Here is a 27,166-nt window from a genome sequence, read left to right on the forward strand (position 1 = left end):
CGGACTGCACCCTTGCACCAGCCACTTGCTGAAAGGGTGGCGCCTTCTGCGCCATCATCAGCTTCATCCACAGAGGCAGGTCCATCTGGTCCCACCTCATACTCGGATTCGCCGTGAGCCGTAGCATTTAAATCGGACAAATCAGATGCATCTTATAAAAGATATAAGGAAGCCAATAATGCATGCAAATAGGCGATTAGATTTGCTAAATTTCAAAATGAAAAAATGATAGCTAAAGAGAGAAAAAACAATCCCAAAGCATTTTTTAAGTACATAAATTCTAAAAAAAAAAAAAAACATAAAAGTATAGGTCCACTAAAAACTGAAACAGGGGTGTTAGCTAATGAAGACAAGGAAAAGGCAGGAATTTTAAATAACTATTTCTCCTCCGTATATATTAAGGAAGAACCCATGGCAGTAGATGTGCAAATGATTGCTACTAAAAACTTGCAGAATAATTGTAATTGGTTAACTCAAGACTAGGTGCTGCAGCAACTAAAGAAAGTTAATATAAACAAAGCTCCAGGGCCTGACGGTATCCATCCACGAATACTTAAGGAACCTAGTGTAGAAATAAGTGAACCTCTGTTTTTAATCTTTCAAGATTCTTTTCTTTCAGGAAGTGTTCCAGAGGATTGGAGGAAGGCAGATGTGGTTCCTATATTCAAAAAGGGTTCAAAATCCTTGCATGGAAATCATAGACCTGTGAGCTTAACTTCTGTGGCTGGGAAAATATTTGAAAGGTTATTAAGGTATAATATTCAAGAATTCCTTGAGAAGAACGTGGTTATCAGCAAAAATCAGCATGGTTTTATGAAGCACAGGTCATGTCAGACTAACTTGATTGCGTTCCACGAAGAAGTAAGTATAAGTATAGATCATGGTGTTGCAGTGGATGTGATCTATTTGGATTTTGCCAAGGCATTTGATACAGTTCCACACAATAGATTATTGTTCAAACTCAAGGAAATCAGTCTAGATGAAAATGCTTGTTCTTGGGTAGAACATTGGCTTAAAAACAGAGTACAAAGAGTTGTCATTAATGGTAATTTTTCAAGCTGGACAGAGGTGGCAAGTGGTGTCCCTCAGGGGTCTTCTCTGGGACCCTTTCTATTTAACATGTTTATAAATGATCTTGAAGAAATCATTGAAAGTCATGTTTCAGTGTTTGCAGATGACACAAAACTCTGTAAAATAATACAATGTGAGCAAGATATTACTTTGCTGCAGAGGGATTTAGATAGACTGGGGGACTGGTTACTCAAATGGCAGATGAAATGTAATGTTGAAAAATGCAAAGTTATGCACTTCTGCGTAAAGAATACTCAAGCAACGTATACCCCTAATGGAAGCGAATTAGGGATGACAACACACGGAAAGGACTTGGGAATTGTTTTAGACAACAAACAATATGCAACAATGTGCAATGTCAATCAGCAGTGGCCAAGGCCAGTAAGGTATTGTCATGCATGAAAAAGGGCATTCATTCTCGAGACGAGAATATAATTGTGCCTTTTTATAAATCACTGGTAAGACCACATATTAAATATGCTGTGCAATTTTGGGCACCTGTTCTAAAGAAGGATATTATGGCACTAGAAAAAGTGCCAGGCTACAAAATTAATAAAAGGAATGGAACACATCAGCTATGAAGAAAGGTTAACAATTTTAAACCTATTTAGTTTAGAAAAACGTCGCCTGAGAGGGGATATGATAACATTATACAAATATATTCGGGGCCAATACAAACCATTGTGTGGAAATCTATTCACAAACCGGACTTTACATAGGACACGAGGTCATGCGTTTAGACTGGAAGAAAGAAGATATCTTCTAAGGCAAAGGAAAGTTTTTTTTACTGTAAAAACAATAAGGACTGGAATTCTCTGCCTGAAGAAGTGGTTTTATCAGAGTCCATACTGTCGGGTTCCCGCGGGCGGCTGCGGCCCCCTCCGCGGTCCCCTCCTCCTCGTGGCTTCGGCGAGCGGCATCCTTCCGGCCTCGGATGCCGCCCGCGACTTCCTCCACGTCCCCCAGCGGCAGCATGCATGACGCTGCACGCTGGGAGACCGCCCAATATATCACACGCCGGGGTCAGTCACCTGATCCGGCGTTAAAGGCACAGTGCCTCAATCACAGTGGGAGGTTTAGATATCTCCCACGTGTGATTGTTAATTCTGATTGGAAATTATCCAATCAGAATTGACCTTTTGGTATAAATACTTACCTTTCCTGTTCCTCCCTGCCCTGTTGTGGTCTTTGCTTGCTAGTATTGCTGCTGAACTTGTGTTTTCTGGTTATGTACTCTCTGGCTTGTTAATCTGACTTTGTGACTTTCTCCTACCCTTTGACCTCGGCTTGTTTCTCGTTATCCTGTCGTCTGGTTCCCCTTACTCGGCTTGTCTCCTGACTATTCTTTGTGTGCTTAGCCCGGCCACTCTAAGGTCCGGTACTGCACCTTTTCTGTGTGTGTGTGTTAGCGTGTTGGGTTCCCTGAATCGTAACACGTCGTACAGCTGTTCAAACAGCTACTAGATGCATACTTGCAAAAACAGAATATTCAAGGATATAATCTTTCAATGTAGGGTAATAACTGCTTGATCCAAGGATAAATCTGACTGCCATTCTGGGGTCAAGAAGGATTTTTTTTCCTAGCTTGTTGCAAAATTGGAAGTGCTTCAGACTGGTTTTTTTGCCTTCTTTTGGATCAACCGCAAAAAACAAATGTGATGAAGGCTGAACTTGATCGACGCAAGTCTCTTTTCAGCTATGTAACACAGCCCCGTCAACTTTTCCCCAAGCACACTGGGGATCACGCAAAATACCCGCAGCCAATTGCCGAAAGATTTAGGTATCTTACAATACCTCTTTCGCTTCTCCTCTTTTTCCTTCTTCTCATCCTACTTGTCCTCCTCCTTGAGGTCAATAAAGTCCTCCAAAGGAAGAAGTGAGAATATTTCTCAATACTCACCCTATTTCTCCTTCAGTTTCTGTTTTAAATGCACCTCCAATGGCACTGCAAAAGAAACCTTCTCATGCTGCCTTGCCGTGTCCAGGATGCCCCCAGCCAATTCCAACCTCTCGCCCTCAACATGCGTCGACAGTGCCTTCCTGGCCCACTCCCTGCAGCGTAATCTGCTCCCGATCCCGCATCTGAGGTGACCCCCACCCTGGTTGCCCAAACCCGGCCTACGTTAGCCCCTTGACTGTCACCCTCCCCCAAAGTGTTAAGCAAGGTCTGCAATGTTTTCAGTAACGTATGAGAGTGTAGTGCAACATCGGACTCACAGGCCAAACCTCCCAAGCAGCATTCTATCATTATGTAGAATTTATGGATTATTATAATTTCACATTCATTCATGTTCGAATGGGCATTTAAAGAGAATCTGAATATGTGATGTATGATGCATCCTGCATCTTTATGTGCATGTCCCTGTCTTTAATTGCTCTTCTTTCTGTAAGTTACATTTTTCACGTCTTTTCTTGCTTGTTTTACTTTGTACAGTGGAAGGCTAAACTTCATGAGGCCTTTTATGTTACAATGTACCTGATCTGAATTCTTACTATTGCCTATGCAAGTTTTGTTTTTTTTCTTTTGTTTTTTAAGCGTGCAACTGATCGAGGTGGCCCTTGAACTTGATAAACCATGTACAGGCAGCTGTAGAGAGTCTCATAACCTCCTGCCAAGATATCCTGGCAGTGCCCAAGCCTCGCTCTTAGTATATTGCCATTAATCTAACCCATGACTGAGTGGGAGTCATCCATGGGAATTTAGCTGCAGGTGTGTTTACGATAGGATACATATATATAGGTACATATCTCCGAATCCAAATTTGGGAAAAGACTCTAGGAACGAAGGACATTATGACTCGCTGGGTGACTCTCACCTTTGCGTTCTCCTGTCTCTTGGCTACAGCACACACTGCAACGGTAAGACCAAATCTTCATGTTCAAATGGGTTTAAACCATTAGATTCTAGATTTGCTATTTCCTGGCATCGTTGTACAGTAAACTGGAAGTTGTTAGATATTCACCAGTGAATTTTTAGGAAGTTAGGTCAAAATAACTGAGCCGAGAGATATTGCTGAGTTTGGGAATTTTAGTTATTTTTGCAAAAACATTTGAAATGCTCTGATGAATTTCTGATGATTTCTAGTGCAGCGAATAGGTTTGTGGGTGTCTTATCACTGCCGTGACACCATGGGCTGGTTTTATGCAGGGAGTTATGGTCACAAAGTTCTAGGGATGGAGTAATCTCCATGGAAACCAGCGAGAATTGCTGATTGCTCCATGTTAGCATTTTGCTCTACAATAGTCTTTATACTTGTGGTCCAAATTTTGGAATCCGTTTTATCCAAGGAATTTGTTCACCAAACTTATGTAGTAGTTATTGGCATAATTTAAATATTTTCTATTTATATATATAATATACACATACAAACAATCTCCTATTGGGAATGTGGTGATCTTGGGCAAGAGGCAGTGGCAACTACATAGTCTCACTATTCACTTTAGACTTCCTCAACTTGTGGATTGTCAGAAATTCTAAGTGAATGTCAAATTTTAGGACAAAAACAGTGAAGTACACACTCCTAACTCGACGCCCACTGAAATTAGACTTCTTTTGCATAAACTAATGGAACTCACAACACTAGCGACCCAGACGCCTAGGAAGGTAGGGACAAACTCATGCCGAGACAATCCCTATACCCCGGAAGACAAACTGACGAGATAGCTGGACGCTTGGTTAGACGACCCATCGCACACCGACATACGACATGAAGCCAAACTGAATGACCTAGGGTAGGCACCCATCTCTGACAACATTCACCCCTTATGCGCAATAAACTAGAACCGTTACAAGGACGATAATACTAATCTCAGACACAGAACACTCACTGGGGGAACCACTGAAGAACCAAACCAGGCATCCACACGCATTACACTCTACTGACACCCCAGACATACCGGCAGCCGCCCGCTGCAAGCAATATTAGCGAAGTGACGCAAGACATAAGTAACACTTAATCAGCAATAAGCTCATGAGACCAAAGATATTGGCCCCTACAAATACAGCTGACACCTGCCCAGCAGAGGCGCAGAAAATGCTAGCAAACTCCGACACACAATTAGTATTGACAGGGACCACGGAATGACAACCCACAGCTGACCATATTAGGACCTCACGACATCCCAAATCGACAAACACCTAAAAGACGCAATAAGACCAATAGAATCCACAAGCGTTAGTACACGAAGACATACCAACTGCAGATGACTGGTAGAGAACAGGATGACTCTGGAAACGAACTGAGTGATGCCTCCACTCAAGAATAAACCTCAACTTAAACACATGGGGTGAGCCTAATATGTATCTCGAAGGCAATACAAACAAACCTCAAAAGTGATGTAGTCCACATTAATGTTACTGAAGCAAATGACTGATGTTCAACCCTTTCCCCCTTTTTTCCTTTCTGTACCCTAGATTTCTGAACTCAACAATAAAAAGAATACATTAAAAAAAAAAAACAGTGAAGTAAAAACATAGTTGATTTAAAAAATGTATCCAGTTTGGCAGTTTTAGACAAACAAAACTGAAGCTTAAACTCAATTTACACTAAATTCTCAGCAATTCACCCTTTAGTGAGAAGTTAAAGGATCACTATAGTGTCAGGAAAACAAAGCGGTTTTCCTGACACTATAGTGCCCTCAGGGTCCCCCTCCCATGGCGCTGAAGGGGTTAAAACCCCATTCAGCAGCTTACCTTATTCCAGCGCCGGGCTCCCTCTGCGCTGGTGACCTCTCCTCCCCGTCCGACGTCAGCTCCCCTGTCCGACGTCAGTGGAGCAGAATTTCTCAATGCTTTCCTATGGACGCTCTTCGTGATGGATGCGAAATTCGCATCCAGCGTCACAGATGCGCCTCTAGTGGCTGTCCGGAAGACAGCCATAGAGGCTAGATTAACCCCAAATGTAAACATAGCAGTTTCTCTGAAGCTGCTATGTTTGCATCTGAAGGGTTAAAACCTGAGGGACCTGGCACCCAGACCACTTCATTGAGCTGAAGTGGTCTGGGTGACTATAGTGTCTCTTTAACCAGAATGTTTAAATGTGAGAAGTTGCCCAAAGGAAGGAGAACTATTTATAGTGCAGTGTGGGCATTGCATATGGCTTAATCTTCCCTCCCAAATCTAGATGAAAAACTGGTGATTAGTTTGAGTTTCCAAACCGAGAGACTTCGGGTGAAATCCAGTATGTCCCTATAATCGGTATTAAAGGATAGCTTTAAATTAGACTGTTGCCTCACTCTGCCAGCTATTAAAAACAGGTAAATGTGATTTGTTTTTTAATATTTACCTGCTTTTTCTTCTTATGCTCTCCACGCCCACCCCAGGAGGACACTGATCTAACCAATCAGTGTCCTATCCTTAGAAATGCTGGAAATGTGCATTGGGCATGCCTTACAACAGGGCCGTATTAACAGCATTGTAGGTCTTCGGGCAAAACAGTGCACTCAGGCCCTGCCTATACAACCACTTGATAAAATTGATAAAATGGTGATTATATTTATTGGTACCTCCAACAAATGCAATACATACATACAATACATACACACAAACTGCTGAAGACGGCTGAGTAAATACAGACTGCTGAATACTCGCACACAAAACGTTGAATACACACGTACAAACCACTGAGTACACACACACAGATTGCTGAATACACACACACACAAACCGTTGAGTACACACACAAACTGCTGAGTACACACACACACACACAGACAGATGGCTGAGTAAATACAGACTGCTGAATACTCACGCGGACAGACCATTGAATACACACACAATCCGCTGAGTACACACACATAGACTGCAGAAAACAAACACACAGACTGCTGAACACACATACACATACACACACACATACACAGACTGCAGTGAAATGTGCATTGTTTTTCTGTGAGGGGTGCAGTGTGTGTGTTAAAGGGGTGCAGTGTGTGTGGGATGCAGTGTGTGTGTGGGGGTACAGCATGTGGGGGTGCAGTCTGTGTGTGTGTGTGTGTGTGTGTGTGTGTGTGAGAGGAGATGCAGTGTAAATGTTATAAATAAATTAAAGCTATATGTCCTCCGGTTGCAGGTTGCCTTTACTTCTCCCATGAGCAGAGCATATCGTGTCGGAGCATTGCCCTCCTCCTGGGATGAACACATAGCCTCCTGGGTCCTAACTCCCTCCCGAAGTATGAGTGAGCCAGTAAGGGAGATCTTTGATCACTCACAGCACAATCACAATGACACCAGAGTTCAGGACTCAGCTCCTACCGCTTGAAAGTGTTACCATGGTAGACTAAAATTGCTGTGACCGTGTAAGATAAAAGTGATAACCACAGAATGGATAGATGATCTGGCTTCACTTCTGTTGTAATAAATATATCTCTATAAGGTTAGATTTTTTTTTTTCTATTCGTCTCTGGAGCCTCGAAGATGTCCAACTCAAGTAATGGCGACTGGTCAGAGAAATCAGAGATGTACAGATCACCGTGCCCTGCTTTCTATATACCTGTTCTAATGTTACACTATGCATGGGAATATCTTGTAATAGTAAACTCTTGTATTTACAGCTGGGAGTTGTCCACACTGAAGGGGGATTTGTGGAGGGAACAAGCAAAAAAATCGGCATTATTTCCCCAGATTACATTGATATTTTCAAGGGGATTCCCTTTGCTGCTCCACCAAATGTTCTTGAAAAAGCAGGACCCCATCCTGGCTGGTCAGGTAAATTATTGCTAGTTTCTACCTGTATACAGAAAATTAAAAGATTTGGCTCTGTTTTGAATATTACTTCTGTGGTAGATATGGTAATACACCACAACTTTCCTCATAACAACCACCATTCTACATCTCTGTTTCTTCTTTTTGTCAGCCAAATTTAACACCTACTAATAGTAAGGCTGCTTAAAACACTACTATATTTGGGTTTATGACAACTCACTTATTCTATTAAGTATCTTTATTTTTTTTCTTCACCTTAAGTCTATACCTGATGAACCTTTACTATGCCAGCTAATGAACTAGGCTTTCATACACATGCCTAGGCTAATAAGTAATATATAGGATCTAGAGGTTCTATGTTTGGTAGATAGTTGCCATCACTTTGGTCAACCCTAATTAACTAGGTAAAAGAGCGGACTACAAAAATCCACATATTCCATACCTACTAAAGAACCTGTGTTTACTTTAGGATGGTCTAGACCAGTGGTTATGCAAGTTTTGGCACTCCAGATATTGTGGACTGCATTTACCTTAATGCTTTGCCTGCATTATGACTGTAGGAGCATTGAGCGAGATGTAGTCCACAACATCTTGAGTGCAGAAGGTTGCCTACCCCTGCTATAGACTTAGTCCAGCTCTTTTTTTTTTTCTTTAAATTCTTTGTTTTTGAGGTGAGTACATACATTTGCTGTGTGTGCACCATAACAAGAAAAATGGTAACAAATGATCATATAAAGTGGGATAATTAAACAGAGGATATTCACATCAAGGTAACCATTTATAGCATTTGATGCAGTAGTGTGAATTGTGGGGTTGGATTAATGCGAGCTGCCCTGATACAGGGCAGTGCTGGTTGGTTTTTCTGAATTTGGATAGTGCACACCGAGTATAACTATCAATGGTGACCGTTTTGGTAGCGTAGCGTCCCCTTATGGATGTGGCCGTTTCCATTCGCCTGGTACAAGAGGTCTTTGCTTGGTGTGCGGTGTTGGAGCATGGTAACCGGTCTTCTATGTCATCTTGTGCATAGTTCTTCATTCTGGGGGTGTGTGCAAGTGCATGGCTGGTGGTATGGTGGGCAGTGTATTCCTCTGCTGTCCTGGTAATGTGTTAGATGAGGTTCTGTCCGGGAGTGCTCTGTAGAGCTTTGTGACTCGTTGTCACTATAGTCCCAGATGCCCATGTCTGTCCTATAGTTTGGTTGGGCAGTGTTCCTTCATCCCTGGGCAGGGAAGGTCTTGGTGGGGGTCTACTGGTGATGAGGCAGAGGGGGTGTATGGGAGAGTTATCTGTATTGAGGTTGTGACCTGAGAGTGTGTTGTCAAATTGCGAATGGGTAGGTTTCCGTGTGGTGTTGTCGTCGCTACCTTTTCCGGTGCCCGGGCTCTAAGTGGAGATTGGGAATTCGAATAGCCATGGGTTCCATATTTTATTGCAGTATTTAGTCATATTGTGTATTATAGCAGAAAGGGTATCCATTTTCCTGGTTTCCTCTATTTTCCGTTTAATGTCTCCTATAGTAGGGACTGTTGCCGCTCCCCAGTGAGATGCTATTGCTCTTATGGTGGCTAACACCAATTTTGCTATAAGCTTGTTATGTGCGCGGGGTGTGTCTTTTAGGGGTTTGGACAGCAACCATGTCCAGGGGTCTTTTCGTACGCTTGTGTGTAACATTTTGGAAGCTATGTTACTGATTTCCGTCCAGATTGATGTTATTCGTTGGCATTCCCACCATAAATGGTAGTATGTGCCTTTTTGGCCACATCCCTTCCAACAGTGATCACCCGTGGACATTCCCATTTACTTCAATCGGAGAGGTGTGAGGTACCATCTCATGAGTGTTTTATAAGCATGTTCTTTATTGATGACGCAGATAGTAACTGTTGCCGTGGTTTCCAAATGTCCCGACACACTGTAGGGTCGTCGGGTGGACCCAGGTCCCTCTCCCAAGTCGAGACATAAGATAGAGTATGATCAGGTGGATCAGCCGTGGGTGTTATTTGTCCTGCTTGTTTGTAGGTGGTATTGTCTAGGAAGTTTCTAATTTGTAGGTATCGAAAGTAGTCGTGGGTGTTGAATAGTGTACTGCATAACAATTCTGGAAATGGGATTAGTTGGTGGTGTGACGAACCCTGCTGCATAGACCTGTATTGCTGGTTCGTCTGTTTGCCTTGGATTCGTGGATTTCCTGTCCGTATGCTCTTGTTCGTACGTTTCCCTAAGTACCAATTGAAACTACCGAACCATCGGCCACCCAGGAGAGGAGTGTGCGGCTCATTAACACCTTGACCACAATTAGAACGTTGTGGTTAACCGCAAACACCTCTCCATTCCATTCGTACGGGTGGTCGTCGTTCGTATGCCGAACACGAGGCGGCGGCCATTTTGGACACGAGGCGAATCAGCGGTGTTCGGTGCAAAACCTATGGATCTAAAAACGGACTCTTTATCTACCGAACACCGCTGGAGACGGCCGCCCCCTTCTATTCTCTTGGAGGCGTACGAACACCGGTCAGTTCGGGAGTTTCTCTCATTCGTATGGACTTACCCAGATAGCCGTCCCATGGAGTCATTCGTATACCGAAGGACTTATGAGAGACTTTGACTCCATGGCGATTGGACTGTGTACATCGGACCTGAGCGCTATTCGGTAGGAATATGCCCTCAGATCCAGGCTATCTGGGGATACGTTGCACGAACACTATACATTCGGTACTTCTGATTTTATGTATTTTATTGCATTTTTCGTATTTGATTTTAAAATGGCGATGGTCCCTATCCTCGGAGTTAATTAGGTTTCTCCCTAATTATCTCCGGGATAGGAAAGAATGACTTATGGGTAAAATGGGAAGGGCTTATGTTATAGCCACTGCGATTGGCTACTGTATAATATATTTTACAGTCTTCCACAAGGTCCCCTAGGGGAGTGTCTACCTTGTGGAGACCTGCATAAATACCGGGCAGGTAGCCCCCATTAAACACATTACTGCTTGACCTTCAAGACGGAGCTTTGTCTCGTTTGTGGAGGGATTTACTATTGGGACAGCGTTTTCGTTTATTTCTAGCTGTGGAAGGATTTCGGATGGATTGCTGATCGGGAGTTACCGCATTCGTATGCTCCGTTCGGGAGTTTTATGATCGGTTGGACTGAAATTGCATTTCTGGAGAAAGGGGATTATCGACTAAACGGCGGCTTCATTCCCCTGGCGGTGAGTGTCGTAACAGGTGGTATCTGTAAAACTGATACATTCTGGTTTGGTCATTGTCTTCGTAATGTGTGAAGTCATGCAGGTGCAAGTGTTCGGGGTTAGGGGGGGTGGGTTCGTTTTGAGTGCGAGTTTGTTCCAGATTGCAATGGAAGTTGTGAGGGCCGGGGTTGTCTGTGGGAGTTTAGGCCTAGCTTGTTTTGGCAGCCAGATATACAGGGAGGGGAAGTCCCTAACGAACAAGTCGTGTTTCAAATCTACCCATCTCTTGAGTCCTGCTGGGGCATGTGAGTTTTGTATTTGGGCTAGTGTGCCGCGTGAAAATATTGTTGCATGTGTGGTAAGCCCAGGCCTCCTGCCCTTGTAGGGAGATAAATCACGCCCCTTCCTATCCTGGCTCTTTTAGGTGCCCATATGAATTGGTCTATGTGGGTTTGTAGACTTTTGAAATATTTTGTGGATAGAGGGATAGGCAGCGTCTGAAATAGGTAGAGGAACCTGGTAAGTATGTTCATTTTTATCAAGACTAGCCTACCCAGCCATGATATGGAAAGACCTTCCCGTGATTTCATGTCTGTCTTTGCATATTGTACCAGTTGGGTGTAGTTCAGGGAGTAGGTTTGGGTTATATCTGCCGGTAGGTTTATTCCTAGGTAGTGAATGTGGGAGGAGTTAAAATGGAATGGATAGTGTGCTTAGAGGGTTGTCGGTGTCTGCACCGGCAGTGCTTCTGTCTTGTCTAAGTTTAGCCTGTAGCCTGAGACTACTGAGTATAGGGTGAGCACTTGGAGCAATGGAGGTAGTGATTGTGTTGGGTCTGTAAGAGTGAGAAGTAGGTCGTCGGCATAGCCCACTACTTTATATTCTTCCTTTCTAATTTGTATTCCCTTGATTCGTGGATCTTGTCTGAGGTCTTGTAGAAGGGGTTCTGAAGATAGCGCAAACAGGATTGGGGAAAGGGGGCATCCCTGTCTGCCAACTGAGTTTTCTTATGATTGGATGCTATGCTAATAAGTTCCCCCGCAGGACGGTTTTATGTGCAGCCCATAACATGCTGTCAGAGGAGACTGTGGTTTTATTGGGGGTAAAGTATTTGTTTATTTCTTTATATATGGTTACTTTCAAGAGTGGATTGTGGAACAGTGTGGAGTTGAGGCACCATGACCAAGTGCAGGCTATGTTAGGGATCGATAATACTATCCTGATCTCCGCGTGGTCTTACAACAAAATGGAGCCCATTGTCATCGATTTTACCATGGGCAGGAGTGAGGGGGTGATGAGGAAGAGATCTATCCGGGAGTATGAGTTGTGGGGTGGGAATAGAACGTGTAGTCCCGGGTTGTGGGATTGTGTATCCTCTAGGCATCTAGCAGTGCGAGTTCTATTGCGATTGTCATGAGTAGTTTGTCTGCTTTGGTTGTGGGTGGCAGGTGGTGCTGGCTGGTGCGTGGGCGATACCTGTCAATCATGGGGGACATGGTGGCATTAAAGCCGCCTCCTAATATCTTATAATGGGATGGGAATAAGGCTAGGTGTGTCTGCAGTAATTCCCAGAACTGTTTGTCTGGAGTGTTCGGGGCGTAGATGGATGAGATAGCGTATTTATTTGTGCCTGCTTGACCCGTGATCGTGATAAACCGACCCTGAGTGTCCTTGACCATTTGTGTATTATGGGCAGCGTTTCTCCTGGCATTCTTTGGGGCATTTAGAATTGGGGAGTTGGTGAGCGCTACGCAGTTAGCCGCAGGAGGGCTGCAGATATCCAGGGTTCGCATACTTGGGGGGAAGCTGGTGGTGCACCTGGCCAGGTCCAAGACGGATGTGGGGGGAAAAGGCCGGGATGTGACACTAGGTGCCCTGCCGGACTCTGTATTGTGCCCCGTGGCTGCGGTGACACAGTACTTGGGTCAGAGGCCGGCGATTGGTGGGTCTTTATTGGTTCATGCGGACGGCTCTTCGCTTTCTCGCTTCCAATTTTTCAAGGTTTTCCGATCAGGCCTAGGTCGGTTGGGGCTGAGTGCGGGTATTTACGGGACGCATTCTTTCCGTATAAGGGCGGCCACGGAGGCCGCACGCCTGGGCTTGGGGGACAAGTTGGTTAAAAGGATTGGGAGATGGGAGTCCGTTCGGTTCCGCACGTATGTACGATTGGGCTTATTGGATCAATAGGGCTGGCCATGGGGGGACTTCGGTGGGGAATGGGTGTTTTCATCCTGTTTTTCCTTCTTCCCCAGGCCGGGTCGCATGGATAGTGGGACATTCCTTCGTTTTCTGGGCCGGAAGGAGGGCTGCAGCTCGAGCTCAAGGCCAGCAGCTGGGCTTTCCGAAGGACCAACTGGCGGTGCACTGGTGGGGGTATAGGGGATGTTTCTGGGGGGACGTCTGCAGGGCGATATTTAGGTTGGTCGCAAGTGGGGGGAGGCCGGATATGCTGGTCCTTCATGCAGGCGGCAACAACCTGGGTCTCATACCGCAGCGGAGGTTAGTCAAATGGATGAAGCAAGACCTCAATAAGCTGGTCGATCGGCTTCCTGGGGTGATGCTGGTCTGGTCAGAAATGGTCCCTAGGCGGCGATGGCGGCACGCGCGGGACCCAGTGACCATTGACAGATGCAGGGGTAAGGTTAACAGCTTAATGGCGAGCTTCATAAGGAAATTAGGGGGAGTAGTGGTGAGACATGGGGAATTGGAAGGTGGGTTGCCAGGGTACTACCACCCGGATGGCGTTCATCTTTCGGCTGTGGGTTGGGACCTGCTGAACTTGGGTTTGCAGGAGGGGATGCAGAGGGCACTTTTTCTCCGGGGTGGCGAAGCTCAGACAGCTTAAGGGGTCTGAGCTTGTGGCGGGATAGGGAGCTGAGAGAGAGGACATAGGCTCCCTATGAGGAACGTGAGGAAAATGGAGTATTGTGGTCACTGGTGGTTGGTAGGTTTCAAGTCATGGAGGTGGCTCAGAACCTGGTGGGGTAGGGGTATCCAGGTATACTCTTGCTGTGGTTTCTTATGGTTGGCACTTAATTGGTTCAGGTTGGAGTAGGTTGAAAATTGTTATATATATATGTGTTAAGTATGTTGGGGTCATTGCCCTTTATTAAAAAGAAGGATACGGATGCGAGGGGCGGAAGGTGGGGCAATGACCCATGTTTATATGTTAATTTATATGTTAATTTATTGCTATCATTATTATGATTGTTATTATTAAGCATTATTATCGTTATATTATTATATTTGTTTAATAAAGCTGTGGACAATTTTTCCCATATACCCTAGTGTCAGCGTATTATTGGGATAGGTATGTGGGGGGTTTTGTCCATGGTTCCGACTGCCCTTATGGCGACTATACACCGGTCAAGGGTCTCCCAAAACAGCAGATGCCAGATTCCTTTCCTAGATGATTCTGCCCTTTTATAGACAATGTCACTCACTCATTGTACAGATGGCCCATGTGAGGACCCAGACCTTCAACCTTGTTTCCTCCTTTGGAAAAGAGAGAAATCTAGGCAAGAAGAGAAGCATATGTTCTGATATCACCACTATAATAGATTGTAAGCTCATGAGCAGAGTCCTCAACTGTCATTGTATCTGTATATACTGTATTTACTCGAATCTAATGCGCACCTTTTTTTGAAAATTAAGTTTCCAAAATTTGAATGCGCATTAGATTTGATGGCACATTACATTAGTTTCAAAATTCAAAATTCACACAGGCGAATTCACACAAGCAAATTAAAACTGGTGAATTCAAACAGGTGAATTCACACATGTGATTTCACACAGACAAATTCATACAGGCGAATTCACAAAGGCGAATTTCATTCCGGCGCATTCACACAGGCAAATTTCATTCCTGAAACAGGGCTTAAGTAAGAATTGAGTCAATCAATGTTACTATGGTATATGGCAATAGACATTTTCATTGTAGCACAATGTTGTATAGTAGCATCTTGCGTATAAATGCTCATTACATTCGCCAGCAAAAACATTTTTCAAAAATTGAGGTGCACATTAGATTCGAGTAAATCCGGTATAATAAATGTGTTTGTTTTCTGCCAGGTTCTGATTGTAGAGATCTGCAGAATTTGTTGCAAAACTCCCGCACACAGAAATGAAACAAGTAACAATATTGCAAAGGTGTGCCTTAGGCTGGCTACAATAACAGACCACTCTAAAATGTGCAGTTTTACTGTATTGGGGTGCTCCGGGGGGTCCGAAAACCAGTCAGTATCTGGTGTGACCACCATTTGCCTCACGTAGTGCAACACATCTCCTTCGCATAGAGTTGATCAGGTTGTTGATTGTGACCTGTGGAATGTTGGTCCACTCCTCTTCAATGGTTGTGCGAAGTTGCTGGACATTGGCAGGACTTGGAACACGCTGTCATATATGCCGATCCAGAGCATCCCAAACATGCTCAATGGGTGATATGTCCGGTGAGTATGCTGGCCATGCAAGAACTGGGATGTTTTCAGCTTCCAGGAATTGTTTACAGATCCTTGCAACATGGGGCCGTGCATTATCATGCTGCAACATGAGGTGATGGTCGTGGATAAATGGCACAACAATGGGCCTCAGGATCTCTTCATGGTATCTCTGTGCATTCAAAATGCCATCAATAAAATGCACCTGTGTTCGTTGTCCATAACATACGCCTGCCCATACTATAGTCCCACCCCCAACAGGGGCCACACGATCCACAATGTTGACATCAGCAAACCGCTCACCCACACGACACCATACACGCTGTCTGCCATCTGTCCTGTACAGTGAAACCCGTGATTGATCCGTGAAGAGAACACCTCCCCAAAGTGTCAGACACCATTGAATGTGAGCACTTGCCCACTCAAGTCGGTTACTACGACGAACTGCAGTCAGGTCGAGACCCTGATGAGGACGACGAGCATGCAGATGAGCTTCCCTGAGATGGTTTCTGACAGTTTGTGCAGAAATTCTTTAGTTATGCAAATCGATTGTTGCAGCAGCTGTCCGGGTGGCTGGCCTCAGACGATATTGGAGGTGAAGATGCTGGATGTAGAGGTCCTGGGCTTGTGTGGTTACACGTGGTCTGCGGTTGTGAGGTCAGTTGGATGTACTGCCAAAGTCTCTGAAATGCCTTTGGAGATGGCTTATGGTAGAGAAATTAACATTCAATTCATGGGCAACAGCTCTGGTGGACATTTGCATACTCCCTCAAAACTTGCGACATCTGTGGCATTGTGCTGTGTGATGCAACTGCACATTTTAGAGTAGCCTTTTATTGTGGCCAGACTAAGGCTGTCTAATCAGCATCTTGATATGCTGAGATGGGGTGGATGGATTATCTCGGCAAAGGAGAAGTGCTCACTAACACATATTTAGACAGATTTGTGAACAATATTTGAGAGTAATAGGCCTTTTGTGTCTTAGATCTTTGAGTTCAGCTCATGAAAAATGGGGGCAAAAACAAAAGTGTTACGTTTATAATTTTTTTCAGTGTATATATAATCATTTCAAATATTTTTTTGTAAGATAAATGTATCTTTTATATATCACAGTAAGCTTTCTTAATTCAACAACTGGTTCATGTTCTACCTCTTTAGGTACCTTAAAGACCACTGACTACAAGCCAAGATGTTTGCAATCTGACTTAACCCAAACTGGCGTTCGTGGAGAACTGGACTGCCTGTATTTGAACATTTGGGTTCCCCAGTCCCGCTCAGCAGGTCAGTTGCTATGATGACACATAAATTATGTACTAAAATGTGAGAATATTTAAAAATAGAATTGCTCATCTACTCAAATTCTCTACATGTTTTCACATTCATTATACTGATGCAACTATGGAAAAATGTATTAAACCAAGTAACTTCTTAATACTGAATAGAATATTACTCATACCTATCCCGACATATATTTTTGGAAGAAAAGTCTTTTGAAGTTAGTCATTAAGCTGGAAATTGACCAAATAATTGCAAATTGTAGAGCAAAATTATCGAAAAGAAAAGGCGTACAGAACTAGTTCTATCATATTTAGAAAATCTGTGTGTGCCATGCAAATTTTAGGACCTTCAAGTTCATAGATCACAACATTGGATTTATTGTGCTGGTTAGCCACCCATCATTTCCATCGGTCCAGCTTTTTGTTCTCTTTGTTGCCTAATGCCTAACACTTGGTTGGACTGTAAAATTAGAATGTTGGGCAAAGCATCACATTTAACCTCTTATGATTGAATTGCAGTGTGGGTTGGACTGGTCAGTTTCTTTACAGTAGTGAATTCAGCCTTTCCTATTATTATTTGTAATTAACTTCTCTTTTTCTCAGTCTCTTCAAAACTACCAGTAATGGTCTGGATCTACGGTGGAGGCTTCCTTCTTGGTGGAGGTCAAGGGGCCAACTTCTTGGACAATTATCTGTATGATGGAGAGGAAGTTGCTCTTCGTGGCAACGTCATTGTTGTAACCTTTAACTACCGTGTCGGACCTTTAGGTTTTCTCAGCACTGGAGATTCAAATATGCCTGGTAAGACCCAATTCCATCAGGTTCTGTACCGACATCTTTCTGGGGAGCATCTTAATCTGTTCATAGATTAATCAAAGATGGCGCTGAGCTTTGCGTTAACACTTAGAACTCCTTTTATATTATCCCAAACAAGATGAAACCATTTCATTGATGGCCAGAATAATGGCACACAGCAAAACTTTAAAACATTTCAAATGTCAGTGTTGTTTCAACATCCCTAATTATTTTTTTCCTTCTTGAACACAGGTAACTATGCACTGTGGGATCAACATATGGCTATTGCTTGGGTAAAAAGGAATATTGCTGCCTTTGGAGGTGACTCCAGCAATATTACCATATTCGGAGAATCAGCTGGAGGTGCCAGTGTGTCTCTTCAGGTACAGAACCCAGTTGGCAACAGGGCTGGATTCAGTAAACATAGAAACATAGAATGAGATGACAGATAAGTACCATTTGGCCTATCTAGTCTGCCTAATTTTCTAAATACTTTTAATTAGTCCCTGGCCTTATCTTAAGTCTAGGATAGCCTTATGCCTATCCCGAGCATGCTTATATCTCTCACTGTGTTAACCTCTACCACTTCAGCTGGAAGGCTTTTCCATGTGTCCACTATCCTCTTAGTAAAGTAATACTTCCTGAAATTATTTCTAAACTTTTGCCCCTCTAATTTAAGACTATGTCCTCGTGTTGTGGTAGTTTTTCTTCTTTTAAATATGGTCTCCTCCTTTACTGTGTTGATTCCCTTTATGTATTTAAGTGTTTCTATCGTATCCTCCCTGTCTCGTCTTTCCTCCATGCTATACATGTTAAGATCCTTTAACCTTTCCTGGTAAGTTTTATCCTGCAATCCATGAACCAGTTTAGTAGCCCTTCTCTGAACTCTCTCCAAAGTATCAATATCCTTCTGGGGATACGGTCTCCAGTACTGCGTGCAATACTCCAAGTGAGGTTTCACCAGTGTTCAGTACAGAATATATAGATCAGAACAGGGCTATTATTTGCTTTAGTTATTCTACGTGGTTGTCTGTTTGTCTGTTTGTACCTATGGACATACCAAGAACCTTTGTTAATTGTGGAGTAGTATCCATTTTTTGGGCTGCTATTTTTCTAGGTGGTCACTACCTTTCTACACCTCTCATAATGAGTATCCTCAGTAAAACTATTCTGGACAATGAAGGGTACGTGTAACATCACATGAGCGTATGATCATCCAATCCAGATAAAGTGGTGCTGTTTGGTGTTATTTTTATGTGGCAACTGGCCAATGATGTTTCAGAGTTTCTTGTAAACATGCACTCTTTGATCAATTTGAAAAACTCATTCTTATATGTCTGTATATAAAGTGCTTGCAGATTCTGTACAATTGAGATATCATGTATGACACGTAGAGATGTTTCGGTAGATCTAAATTTACATTTTAAACATATGTGTTCTTGATATTTGATTCTTGAGCTCATCGTGTTTTTGTTTGTTTGTTTGTTTGTTTTTTTCCTTTTCTTTGCAGACTCTGACCCCTTACAATGTTGGACTGATCAAGCGAGCAATTAGCCAGAGTGGTGTTGGACTTTGCCCTTGGGCAATTCAACAAAATCCCCTGAAGTATGCTAAAGAGGTAATGATCCCTTTTTAACCAGGCACTTAATCAGAGCATTTATTTCAACCTTGGTGGCCAATCCTTTGTAGATGCCAAGTAACCAATTGAAGTATGGCCTACTGTGCTTTCTCCCCTCTGATCTTTACTGCCTCCCTTGGTAAACTCATCAGCTTCTTTTGCTTCCAATGTCATTTTTATGTGGATGACATGCAAACCTATTTGTCCTCTCCTGATCTCTCGCCGCCCCTCTTGATTCGTGTCTCTGACTGCCTCTCTGCAATCTCCAACTGGATGGCTGTTCACTTTCTTAAACTTAACCTGTCCAAAACAGAAATCCTGGTCTTTTCTCCCTCATGTTCTGCTACTCCCATGTCTCCCTCCCTCCAAGTCAATGGTACTACCATACAGGCCTTACAGACTCACTGCCTAGGTGTTCTATTTGACTCGTCACTCCTTGTGTTCAGTTGATCGCCAAATCCTGCTGCTTCCATCTCAGAAACATTTTTTAGCATTGAAATATTATGGATCTCACATAATAATTAATCACTTTTACCCTCCCCAACAGCTCTCCAAAGGGTGAAAGCATACAAAAGAAAATATATCTGTTTATAGACGTCATTTTTAAACAGTCCATAGAGGTACTATTCTAATTTTATCATTAAGCATCAGCTGCATTTTTTAAGTACTGTGTAGTGAAGATTGATACTGCAGCCAGTCAATGCTTTCTAAAATTGTGAGAACATTTGGTTCTGCCAAATAATTTTTTATAAAGGTAGAACATTTTCGGGGCACCTGCATTTCGTCTGGATGTTTGGCTCAGCCAAATTTCAATTTGGGAATCAAATCAAGAGAAGAACCCAAAAAGGCAGGGAAATGGGCCAATTGTGTAATATTATCGGTATATTTTGCACTACAATGATAGGAGCATTTTCACATTTGGTTCACAGGTCAAGTGAGAAAAAAATAACCAGTAGAGAGAAAAACAGAAGGAGGAGTAAAAAATGATATATTTTTATATTATATATTTATTAAATATATCTTGCTCACTTCTTGCTTGATCTGTGAATAAAATCAACATTTAGGGGCGGAGCCTGACCGCCATGCGGAGAAGTCGCAAGAAACCAGAGCTCCTGCCAAATGGCAGATTTTAAGCCATCATGGTCGCAATTCAGCCATACTAACCGGGCTACACATGTACCCACTTCACGGAACCCCCGGTTGAACCAGACTGGGGCACTATGGACTCTCCATACGCACTAGCCGAGGCAGGTCCAACTTGTGGCCTAGCAGTTTATGCGGGGCGGAGGACACGGCCGGTCATCAAGTCCCGAAGTCCTGCAGGCGCAGACCCCCCCCCCCCCTTTGGACCATTGGAGGTCATCACGGTCCATCAGAGCACCATCACAAGCCTGTTATTATACACACAGTCCCGGCTGGATGGACGCAGGTGGGAGAATGCAACAACATCCCACACGCCTAAGATGGCGGCAGCCCTTGTCACGATGCCTCATACAAACAACGCTGCCTCACATATCAGAGCAGCAAGCGGCTTACAGGCTCTGTGCAGCGACTGAGCAGCGCACACCGAAGAGGCCGGTGGCAACCAATTGCAGCGGCAATCAGATGAGAGTGCCCCATAGCATGCGGCGGCAAGAAGCCTCACTCACTCCCCCAAACGCCAAGCGCCGGCACACAGAATGGAGCGGCGGCTGTACGACACTGAGGCATACTGCTCCAGCCCTTCTTAGCCTCAACCCAGGACTGAACAACCGAGCCACAAGAGATGGCATGGGCACGGACTGACCCGGGGACTACATCTACCAGAAGAGCAATAACAGCCCCTTACCCAGTCGCAACCACTCTGCCACGTATCCCTGCTGCCCTCACCACCAGGGGGTTAACTGCTGTGAAGCCCATCCTGATCAACGATGCCGTGACTCATAATAATCTGGTACTCCAGATTTAAACACCCCTCACTAAGCTAGTGCATCATCTTAGTTTTAAATCATTTTTGTTTAAGCGTGTGTATCTTTTACCTGCTCAACTTCTCATACATTGTTAAGGCATATTACTAACCATTTAAATGTCAATGTCAAAGCCAGTTCTTTAGCCTAAGCATGATTTTTTTACTACACAGCTCCTTGCATCTTAGTACAGTTAAAACGCCTAGAACCTAGACAAACCAGCCTAGAAAGACACTCGACTGTTTAAACCTTGTACATCACTATTATGCCATATCATGTTTTAATTATGTTCCTATATTGTTATCAAAAAACCTCTTGACTACCTGTGCCAAATGTTTAATATGATATATAGTATTGAACAAGTCACTGTTTACGTCTGTACTTAACCCTGCACATAAAAAAAATAAAGAATAAAAAAATCAACATTTAGTGACTGTCCCACAGCCATCAATCCCCTCTTTTTTTGGTGCCCCAAAAACATATTTGGCATTGTGCGGTTCTGTTAGTCCGTAACTGCATATATTTTGGCTATAGTGCGGGAATTTCCCGATTGGCCCAAGTTCAGCCAAGTTCAGCAGTTCGGTCTGAAACAAATTTTGAAGTCTAATGCTTTTCAAATTTGTATGAAAATGACATGGTTAATGTTGAAATGTAATACACTAGAGCAGCAGTAGGCAGCCTTCGGTACTCCTTTTCTGACCCTAGTCTTTCAATCTCTCGGTAGATTTTATTTTTTCCTGGAAGCTTTTTAGATCTGTCCATTGCTCCATTTTATAGAGTTGTCTTTGTTTTTTCAGCTTGGAGCTAAAGTTGGATGTCCTGTTCACGACACAGCAGTTCTTGCCAGCTGTTTGAAAGCTACTGACCCCAGTGCCATTACCGTTGCATATACTCTGGAGCTGGTTGGTCTACAAGGTGAGTGCCACGTTAGGAAAAAGTTGACCATATGGGATTGTGGAACTTCTTGTTGGTTAGCTAAAGCACACTGCTACCTAGGATGCATTCAAACCTTTACCATCTTACTTGGGTGTCCTGAGGTTTGAGCAATACAAGTCACTGTAGCTGTTGACAGCTTGACTATGATGTTACTACATTTAGAAAAAAAACAGACTGTAAGGGGCACAAAAATAAAGACACAACAATAAAACACAAAAAAAAACAGGTCAGACTGTGGAGGGCAATGAAATACAATGGGAAATGTACTGAAATCATGCATAGAGGAGTGAGTAAATGTCAAAAATGGCAAAGACAAAAAGGAATAAAAAAGCAGGGAGGATGATTGAAACAAAAAAATTGAGGAACTGTAAACAAAATGGCACAAGGAGAGAAAGAGTGCAAAGGAAGTGACAAAATGGGAGATAGGTATAACTCTAACTTTTCTTTTTTCCTGGTAGACCCCTTGGTTCATTACCTGGCTTACTCCCCTGTCATCGATGGGGACTTCCTCCCTGATGATCCCATGAATCTGTTCTCTAATGCTGCCGATGTGGATTATCTAGCAGGAGTAAACAACATGGATGGCCACTTGTTTGCAGGCGTTGATATGCCAGTTATAAATGAACCACTCCAGAAAATTTCTGCGTATGTCTCCTTTTCATGCCTTGACCATTAAATGATAGAAAGCAGTAATGTATGAATGAATGATGTCAACTGGTAATGATTGGGGATCTGATGTCAACTGGTAATGATTGGGGATCTGATGTCAACTGGTAATGATTGGGGATCAGATGAATATTAACTGGTAATGGTTGTCAGTGGATATAAAATTAGAGAATGGATCGCAAGTTTTGAATGGACCACTAACCAATGGATCATGTAATTGGTGTATCACTGATTCTGAGGGTGAATTGATGATGTCACATGATAAATGTCTGTGTCATGCACCAATCTGATAATGTTATTTCTTATAGAGCTAACATAGAGAAACTAGTGAAGGGACTGACTTTTCCCAAAGGCACAGAGGGATTCACCATTGCATATGACCTTTACACCACAAACTGGGGACCAAGTCCAACTCAGGAGCAGATGAAGAAGACTGTTGTTGACATTGAAACAGATTATATTTTCCTGGTACCAACACAAGAAGCATTGGCACTTCATTACCAGAATGCTAAGTAAGTTTAAAAAAAATAACTAAAAGAGAAGGTATTATAAAAAAAAATTACAAATGTAAAATTACACTACAAAAAATAAAATAGATGACATTTGTTTAGCAATGAAACAGCTATATTTAACCCTTCGAATACTAGTTGAGAGAGCTATGGTAGTGCTCATGTTGTTTTCAATGTGGTTCTAATAAATATTTTTCACTGTTTTATGACGCTAATGTCATATTAAAGCAACATCATTATAATATTACCATTTATAGCGGTGACAATTTTAGCTCACACGGACGGAAGGATTTCGAGATGAAACACATGGGATGGTGGTGGTAAAACACATAGTGGTGGTGGTAAAACACACAGTCCTTACAGTTTGACCCAAATGCATATAACTAGCTTTGAATGTATTATTCATTGTAACACTATATCTCTATCCAGAGAGAAGGTTAGTATATTTATACAAAGGGTAATCAATGTTAAGCAAACATTCCAGGTAGAACCTTCATGGCCTGGAAGATTTTGGTGGCCAGTGTTTTCCAGAGACACAGAACACTGAGAATTGTGTGAATGGCCGTTTTGAACCAGATCTCATGTGTGCATAACCCGAAATCTTCATTCTTAATCCTAGGACTGCAAAGACATACAGTTACCTCTTCTCTCATGCAACCCGTATGCCCATATACCCAAGCTGGGTAGGAGCTGACCATGCTGATGACCTGCAATATATGTTTGGGAAACCCTTCCTTAACCAACTGGCTTACAGACCCCAAGACAGAGATGTTGCAACTGCCATGATTGCTTATTGGACAAACTTTGCAGCAACTGGGTAAGGACAAATCATCATTGTTCTTATACTTCATGAACTAAGCAGGGGCTGGGTTAGTTATCTTTCTGTTTTCAAAAGCCTACGTTTACAAGTGAGTTAAAGGAACACTCCAATCACCATAACCACTACAGCATGTTGTAGTGTTTATGGTGCCTCTAGTGCCCTGCCACCCCCACTTTTAGTAGTCTATTCATTTTCTAAGCAGGTATTTAAACAAAAGTGTGACTCAAAGGATTCACCTTGCAGCTTCAGTGTCACAAATGCCATCCTTTTTATATGAAGTACAATTAATGAATTCATTTATTTTTATTTATTTCACAGAGATCCCAACACTGGGAAATCCAAGGTCCCTACCCCTTGGCTGCCTTACAATACTTATTATGGCCAGTATCTAGAAATCAATAATTCCATCAGCTACCAGTCTATGAAACAGAGTCTTCGTTCACCTTATGTCAGATTCTGGGTCCAGACCTACCGGAACCTACCCACACTCTAAACAACTAACCATTAAGATGATGTTTCAGAAGTTTCAGCAACTCTAATGTGTGGTTTTAATGTGGATATGCTATGTTCTTTTGGATGGATTCTGACTCGATATGAGGGATTGTTAAAAGATTTGCTGAATAAAACAAATATGTCTGTTACCTACCAAGGCTTTATAGTCATTCTGATATATCTATTACAATTGTCGTTATTTTCTATTTATGGCTTTCATATGGTGTAAATGGTAACTCTTATTAACCTGGAAGATTTGAAAAGATGACTGGAATGCCTTATACAGCATGTCATAAAGTGTTAAAGTCCCAAATTTGGTATGTCCGAATAATTTTTAAATTTGAAACTGAATTTCATAATGTGGTTTGGTTTATCTGAATTCTGTTTGCATATTTTTATTAGAAACGAAATGCGGGTAAAAAAAGATTGCGTTTTGTTTTTGTTTGTTTTTTAAATTCTTTATTTATATTATGCAGATGTATTGACAGTAACTGCATTGTTTTTAGATAACATGAAAGGAACTTGGGTATCCGACTGCCATCAAATCAGTGTGTTACAGTGTCTACGCGCTACAGATGTATTGACAAAGAGCAATGCAACAGTAACTGCATTGTTTTTAGATAACATGAAAGGAACTTGGGTATCCGACTGCCATCAAATCAGTGTGTTACAGTGTCTACGCGCTACATATGCTTATACAGGTACACATAGGTATATTACACCGCACCCACTGGATCAAGATTCCCAAATGGAACATTCAGAAGGTTTCAGCCATATGGTGGACGAGTGCAAATGCACTATATTAGAGTTAAGGGATGCTAGAAAAGCTTGGTTGTCTACTTAAAAATACTGGTGCAATCTGGAACTAGGGACCCTAGTCCACGCTAACACTGGTACTGTCTGCCTCGCTACAATGTGAGTTATTAACCAGGCTAATTAGTGAAAGCATAGTAATAACATGAAGTAACATCTGAAACGAAGTTAATATCTTAGCTAGGGATTGGGGGTTGAATAACTGTGGCGTATGCATAGTGCTAATGCAAGGCTCATGGGGCCATTAGTGGACAGCCAATTGTGTCTTTAGTATGTCCCTTTATGTGCACGGTGGTGTGGGTCGCAGACTCTTTTTCTGGCTCTGATCGCTGATAGGTTGCAGTGTAAGCACCAGCTCTCCGAGCAACACTGCTGTTCCTGTGGCATGAACCATATTCAGGACCACTCTGTTGCGTTCTAGTATTAGGGATCTAGGGTTGCCCTTGTCCCGGAGTATTCGAGTGACGTGACTCAACAAAGTTCTCCATCTTAGGGTGGCTCAGGATAGGTCGTGATAGAAGGTCAGAGTGTGGCCTTTGAATTGATAGGTGGGTATGCTTCTGGTGGCTTTCATGATGGCTAGTTTAAAGCCCTTATTCTGCGCTCAAGCAGGGTAAGAGACCTGGAAAATCTCATCCACTGGTGTGGCAGAGATGGACTTCCATTTCAGCAGGTCTAGAAACAAACGGCCTATATAGGCGGGCAGTTCAGCCACGGTTATGGTTTTAGGAATTCCTCAAATCTTGATATGTTTGCGGCAGCTGCTGTCTTCTAGGGATGCCATCCTGGCCTGCATAGGCTCACAGGTTTCCCTGAGACTGGTGAGGCTGTCTGGGGTGTCGGTCTTGAATGCTGGAACTCTGCCACTTCTCCTTCCACCTCCTTCACTCTGCTTCCTAGGGTGTGCACTTCTCCGTTCACTTTTCCCACCTCTGTAGCTAGTACTTGCTTTATCTCTTTCAGGAGTGATTTTATATCTCCTTTAGTGGAAGGAATATCATCCTCCTCGTCTGAGGAGGGGTTGTAGAGGGTCACTGTGGGGAAATCATCCAGAGCTTCAATTTCCCTCTTATCCGAGGATGAGGACTCCTCAGCTGGTGCGGCCGCCATCTTAGGTTCAGCTCGCTGTAGGCCGCAGGCCATGTATTCCCCACTATCTCGGGAACCTCCTGCTTGTGCAGCCCGGAGCTTTTTGGAGCGCTGCCCCATATCTGCTGGTATATGCAGATGCATTTGGGGCAGGTATGAACCCCATTTTTTCACTGCCAGAGGCTCTTAATGTAGTCCACGGATCGGAGCTCAATGCAGGTGCATCCTATCAGACCCCTTGCTAACTCCGCCCCCAAAATATTGCATTTTTAACCTATCCCTCATTTATCCCTGCCGACGAGGGAGGGGTTAAAGTCTCAGTAGGGTTAAAGATGGGGTATGTGAGGATTTACGTGCTCGGATTGGTTGCCTTGTAAGTCAAGCCCTTAGAAAATCTTTTCAGACTTTGCGGCAAGGGAGGAAGTCCAGAGGCTGCCCTCAATGTCTATATATGTGTTACTCTATAAGACTATGTTTAGGTGGTACACCACATCGGTCAAGTTGTTCCGCATGGTCAGGTCTTCCAATGATTTATGTTGGAGGAGTTGTGGAGCGAAGGGGTCATACCTCCATATGTGGTGGAAATATCTAATTTCTAGGGTCCTTCAGAGACCAATAACATTGGAGCCCTAGTCTTTTCTGCTTTCCAAATTAATAGAGGAGATCCCATTGCACAATCAGAAATTATTCAACAAGCTAACTCTAGCAGATAGACGATCCCATGCCCAGCATGGGAGTGGACAACCTCTGTAGACATGGTGGTAGTTACAATCAAAGATACATACCTAATAGACAAAGTAACATCCTAAA

At 43.1% G+C, this 27,166-nt stretch overlaps 1 protein-coding gene across 1 annotated transcript; it reads left to right on the forward strand.

Annotated features, from left to right (window-relative positions):
• Nucleotides 1–3,864: 3,864 nt before the first annotated feature.
• On the forward strand, nucleotides 3,865–24,607 carry CEL (carboxyl ester lipase). The gene is made up of 11 exons (XM_063432507.1): nucleotides 3,865–3,930; nucleotides 7,621–7,774; nucleotides 16,554–16,676; nucleotides 17,276–17,473; nucleotides 17,720–17,850; nucleotides 18,978–19,085; nucleotides 21,829–21,946; nucleotides 22,426–22,612; nucleotides 22,942–23,145; nucleotides 23,762–23,959; nucleotides 24,281–24,607. The coding sequence occupies exons 1-11, from the start codon at nucleotides 3,865–3,867 to the stop codon at nucleotides 24,453–24,455; spliced, it is 1,662 nt and encodes a 553-aa protein (XP_063288577.1). The 3' UTR covers nucleotides 24,456–24,607.
• The last annotated feature ends 2,559 nt before the right edge of the window (nucleotides 24,608–27,166 follow it).

Source organism: Pelobates fuscus, chromosome 9, assembly GCF_036172605.1.
Source record: "Pelobates fuscus isolate aPelFus1 chromosome 9, aPelFus1.pri, whole genome shotgun sequence".
NCBI lineage: Eukaryota > Metazoa > Chordata > Amphibia > Anura > Pelobatidae > Pelobates > Pelobates fuscus.

Coding starts and splice junctions, on each gene's coding strand:
- CEL (XM_063432507.1), top strand. CDS start 3,865: ATGACTCGCTGGGTGACTCTCACCTTTGCGTTCTCCTGTCTCTTGGCT. Junction 3,931..7,620: donor CTACAGCACACACTGCAACG/GTAAGACCAAAT, acceptor TTGTATTTACAG/CTGGGAGTTGTCCACACTGA. Junction 23,960..24,280: donor ACAAACTTTGCAGCAACTGG/GTAAGGACAAAT, acceptor TTTATTTCACAG/AGATCCCAACACTGGGAAAT.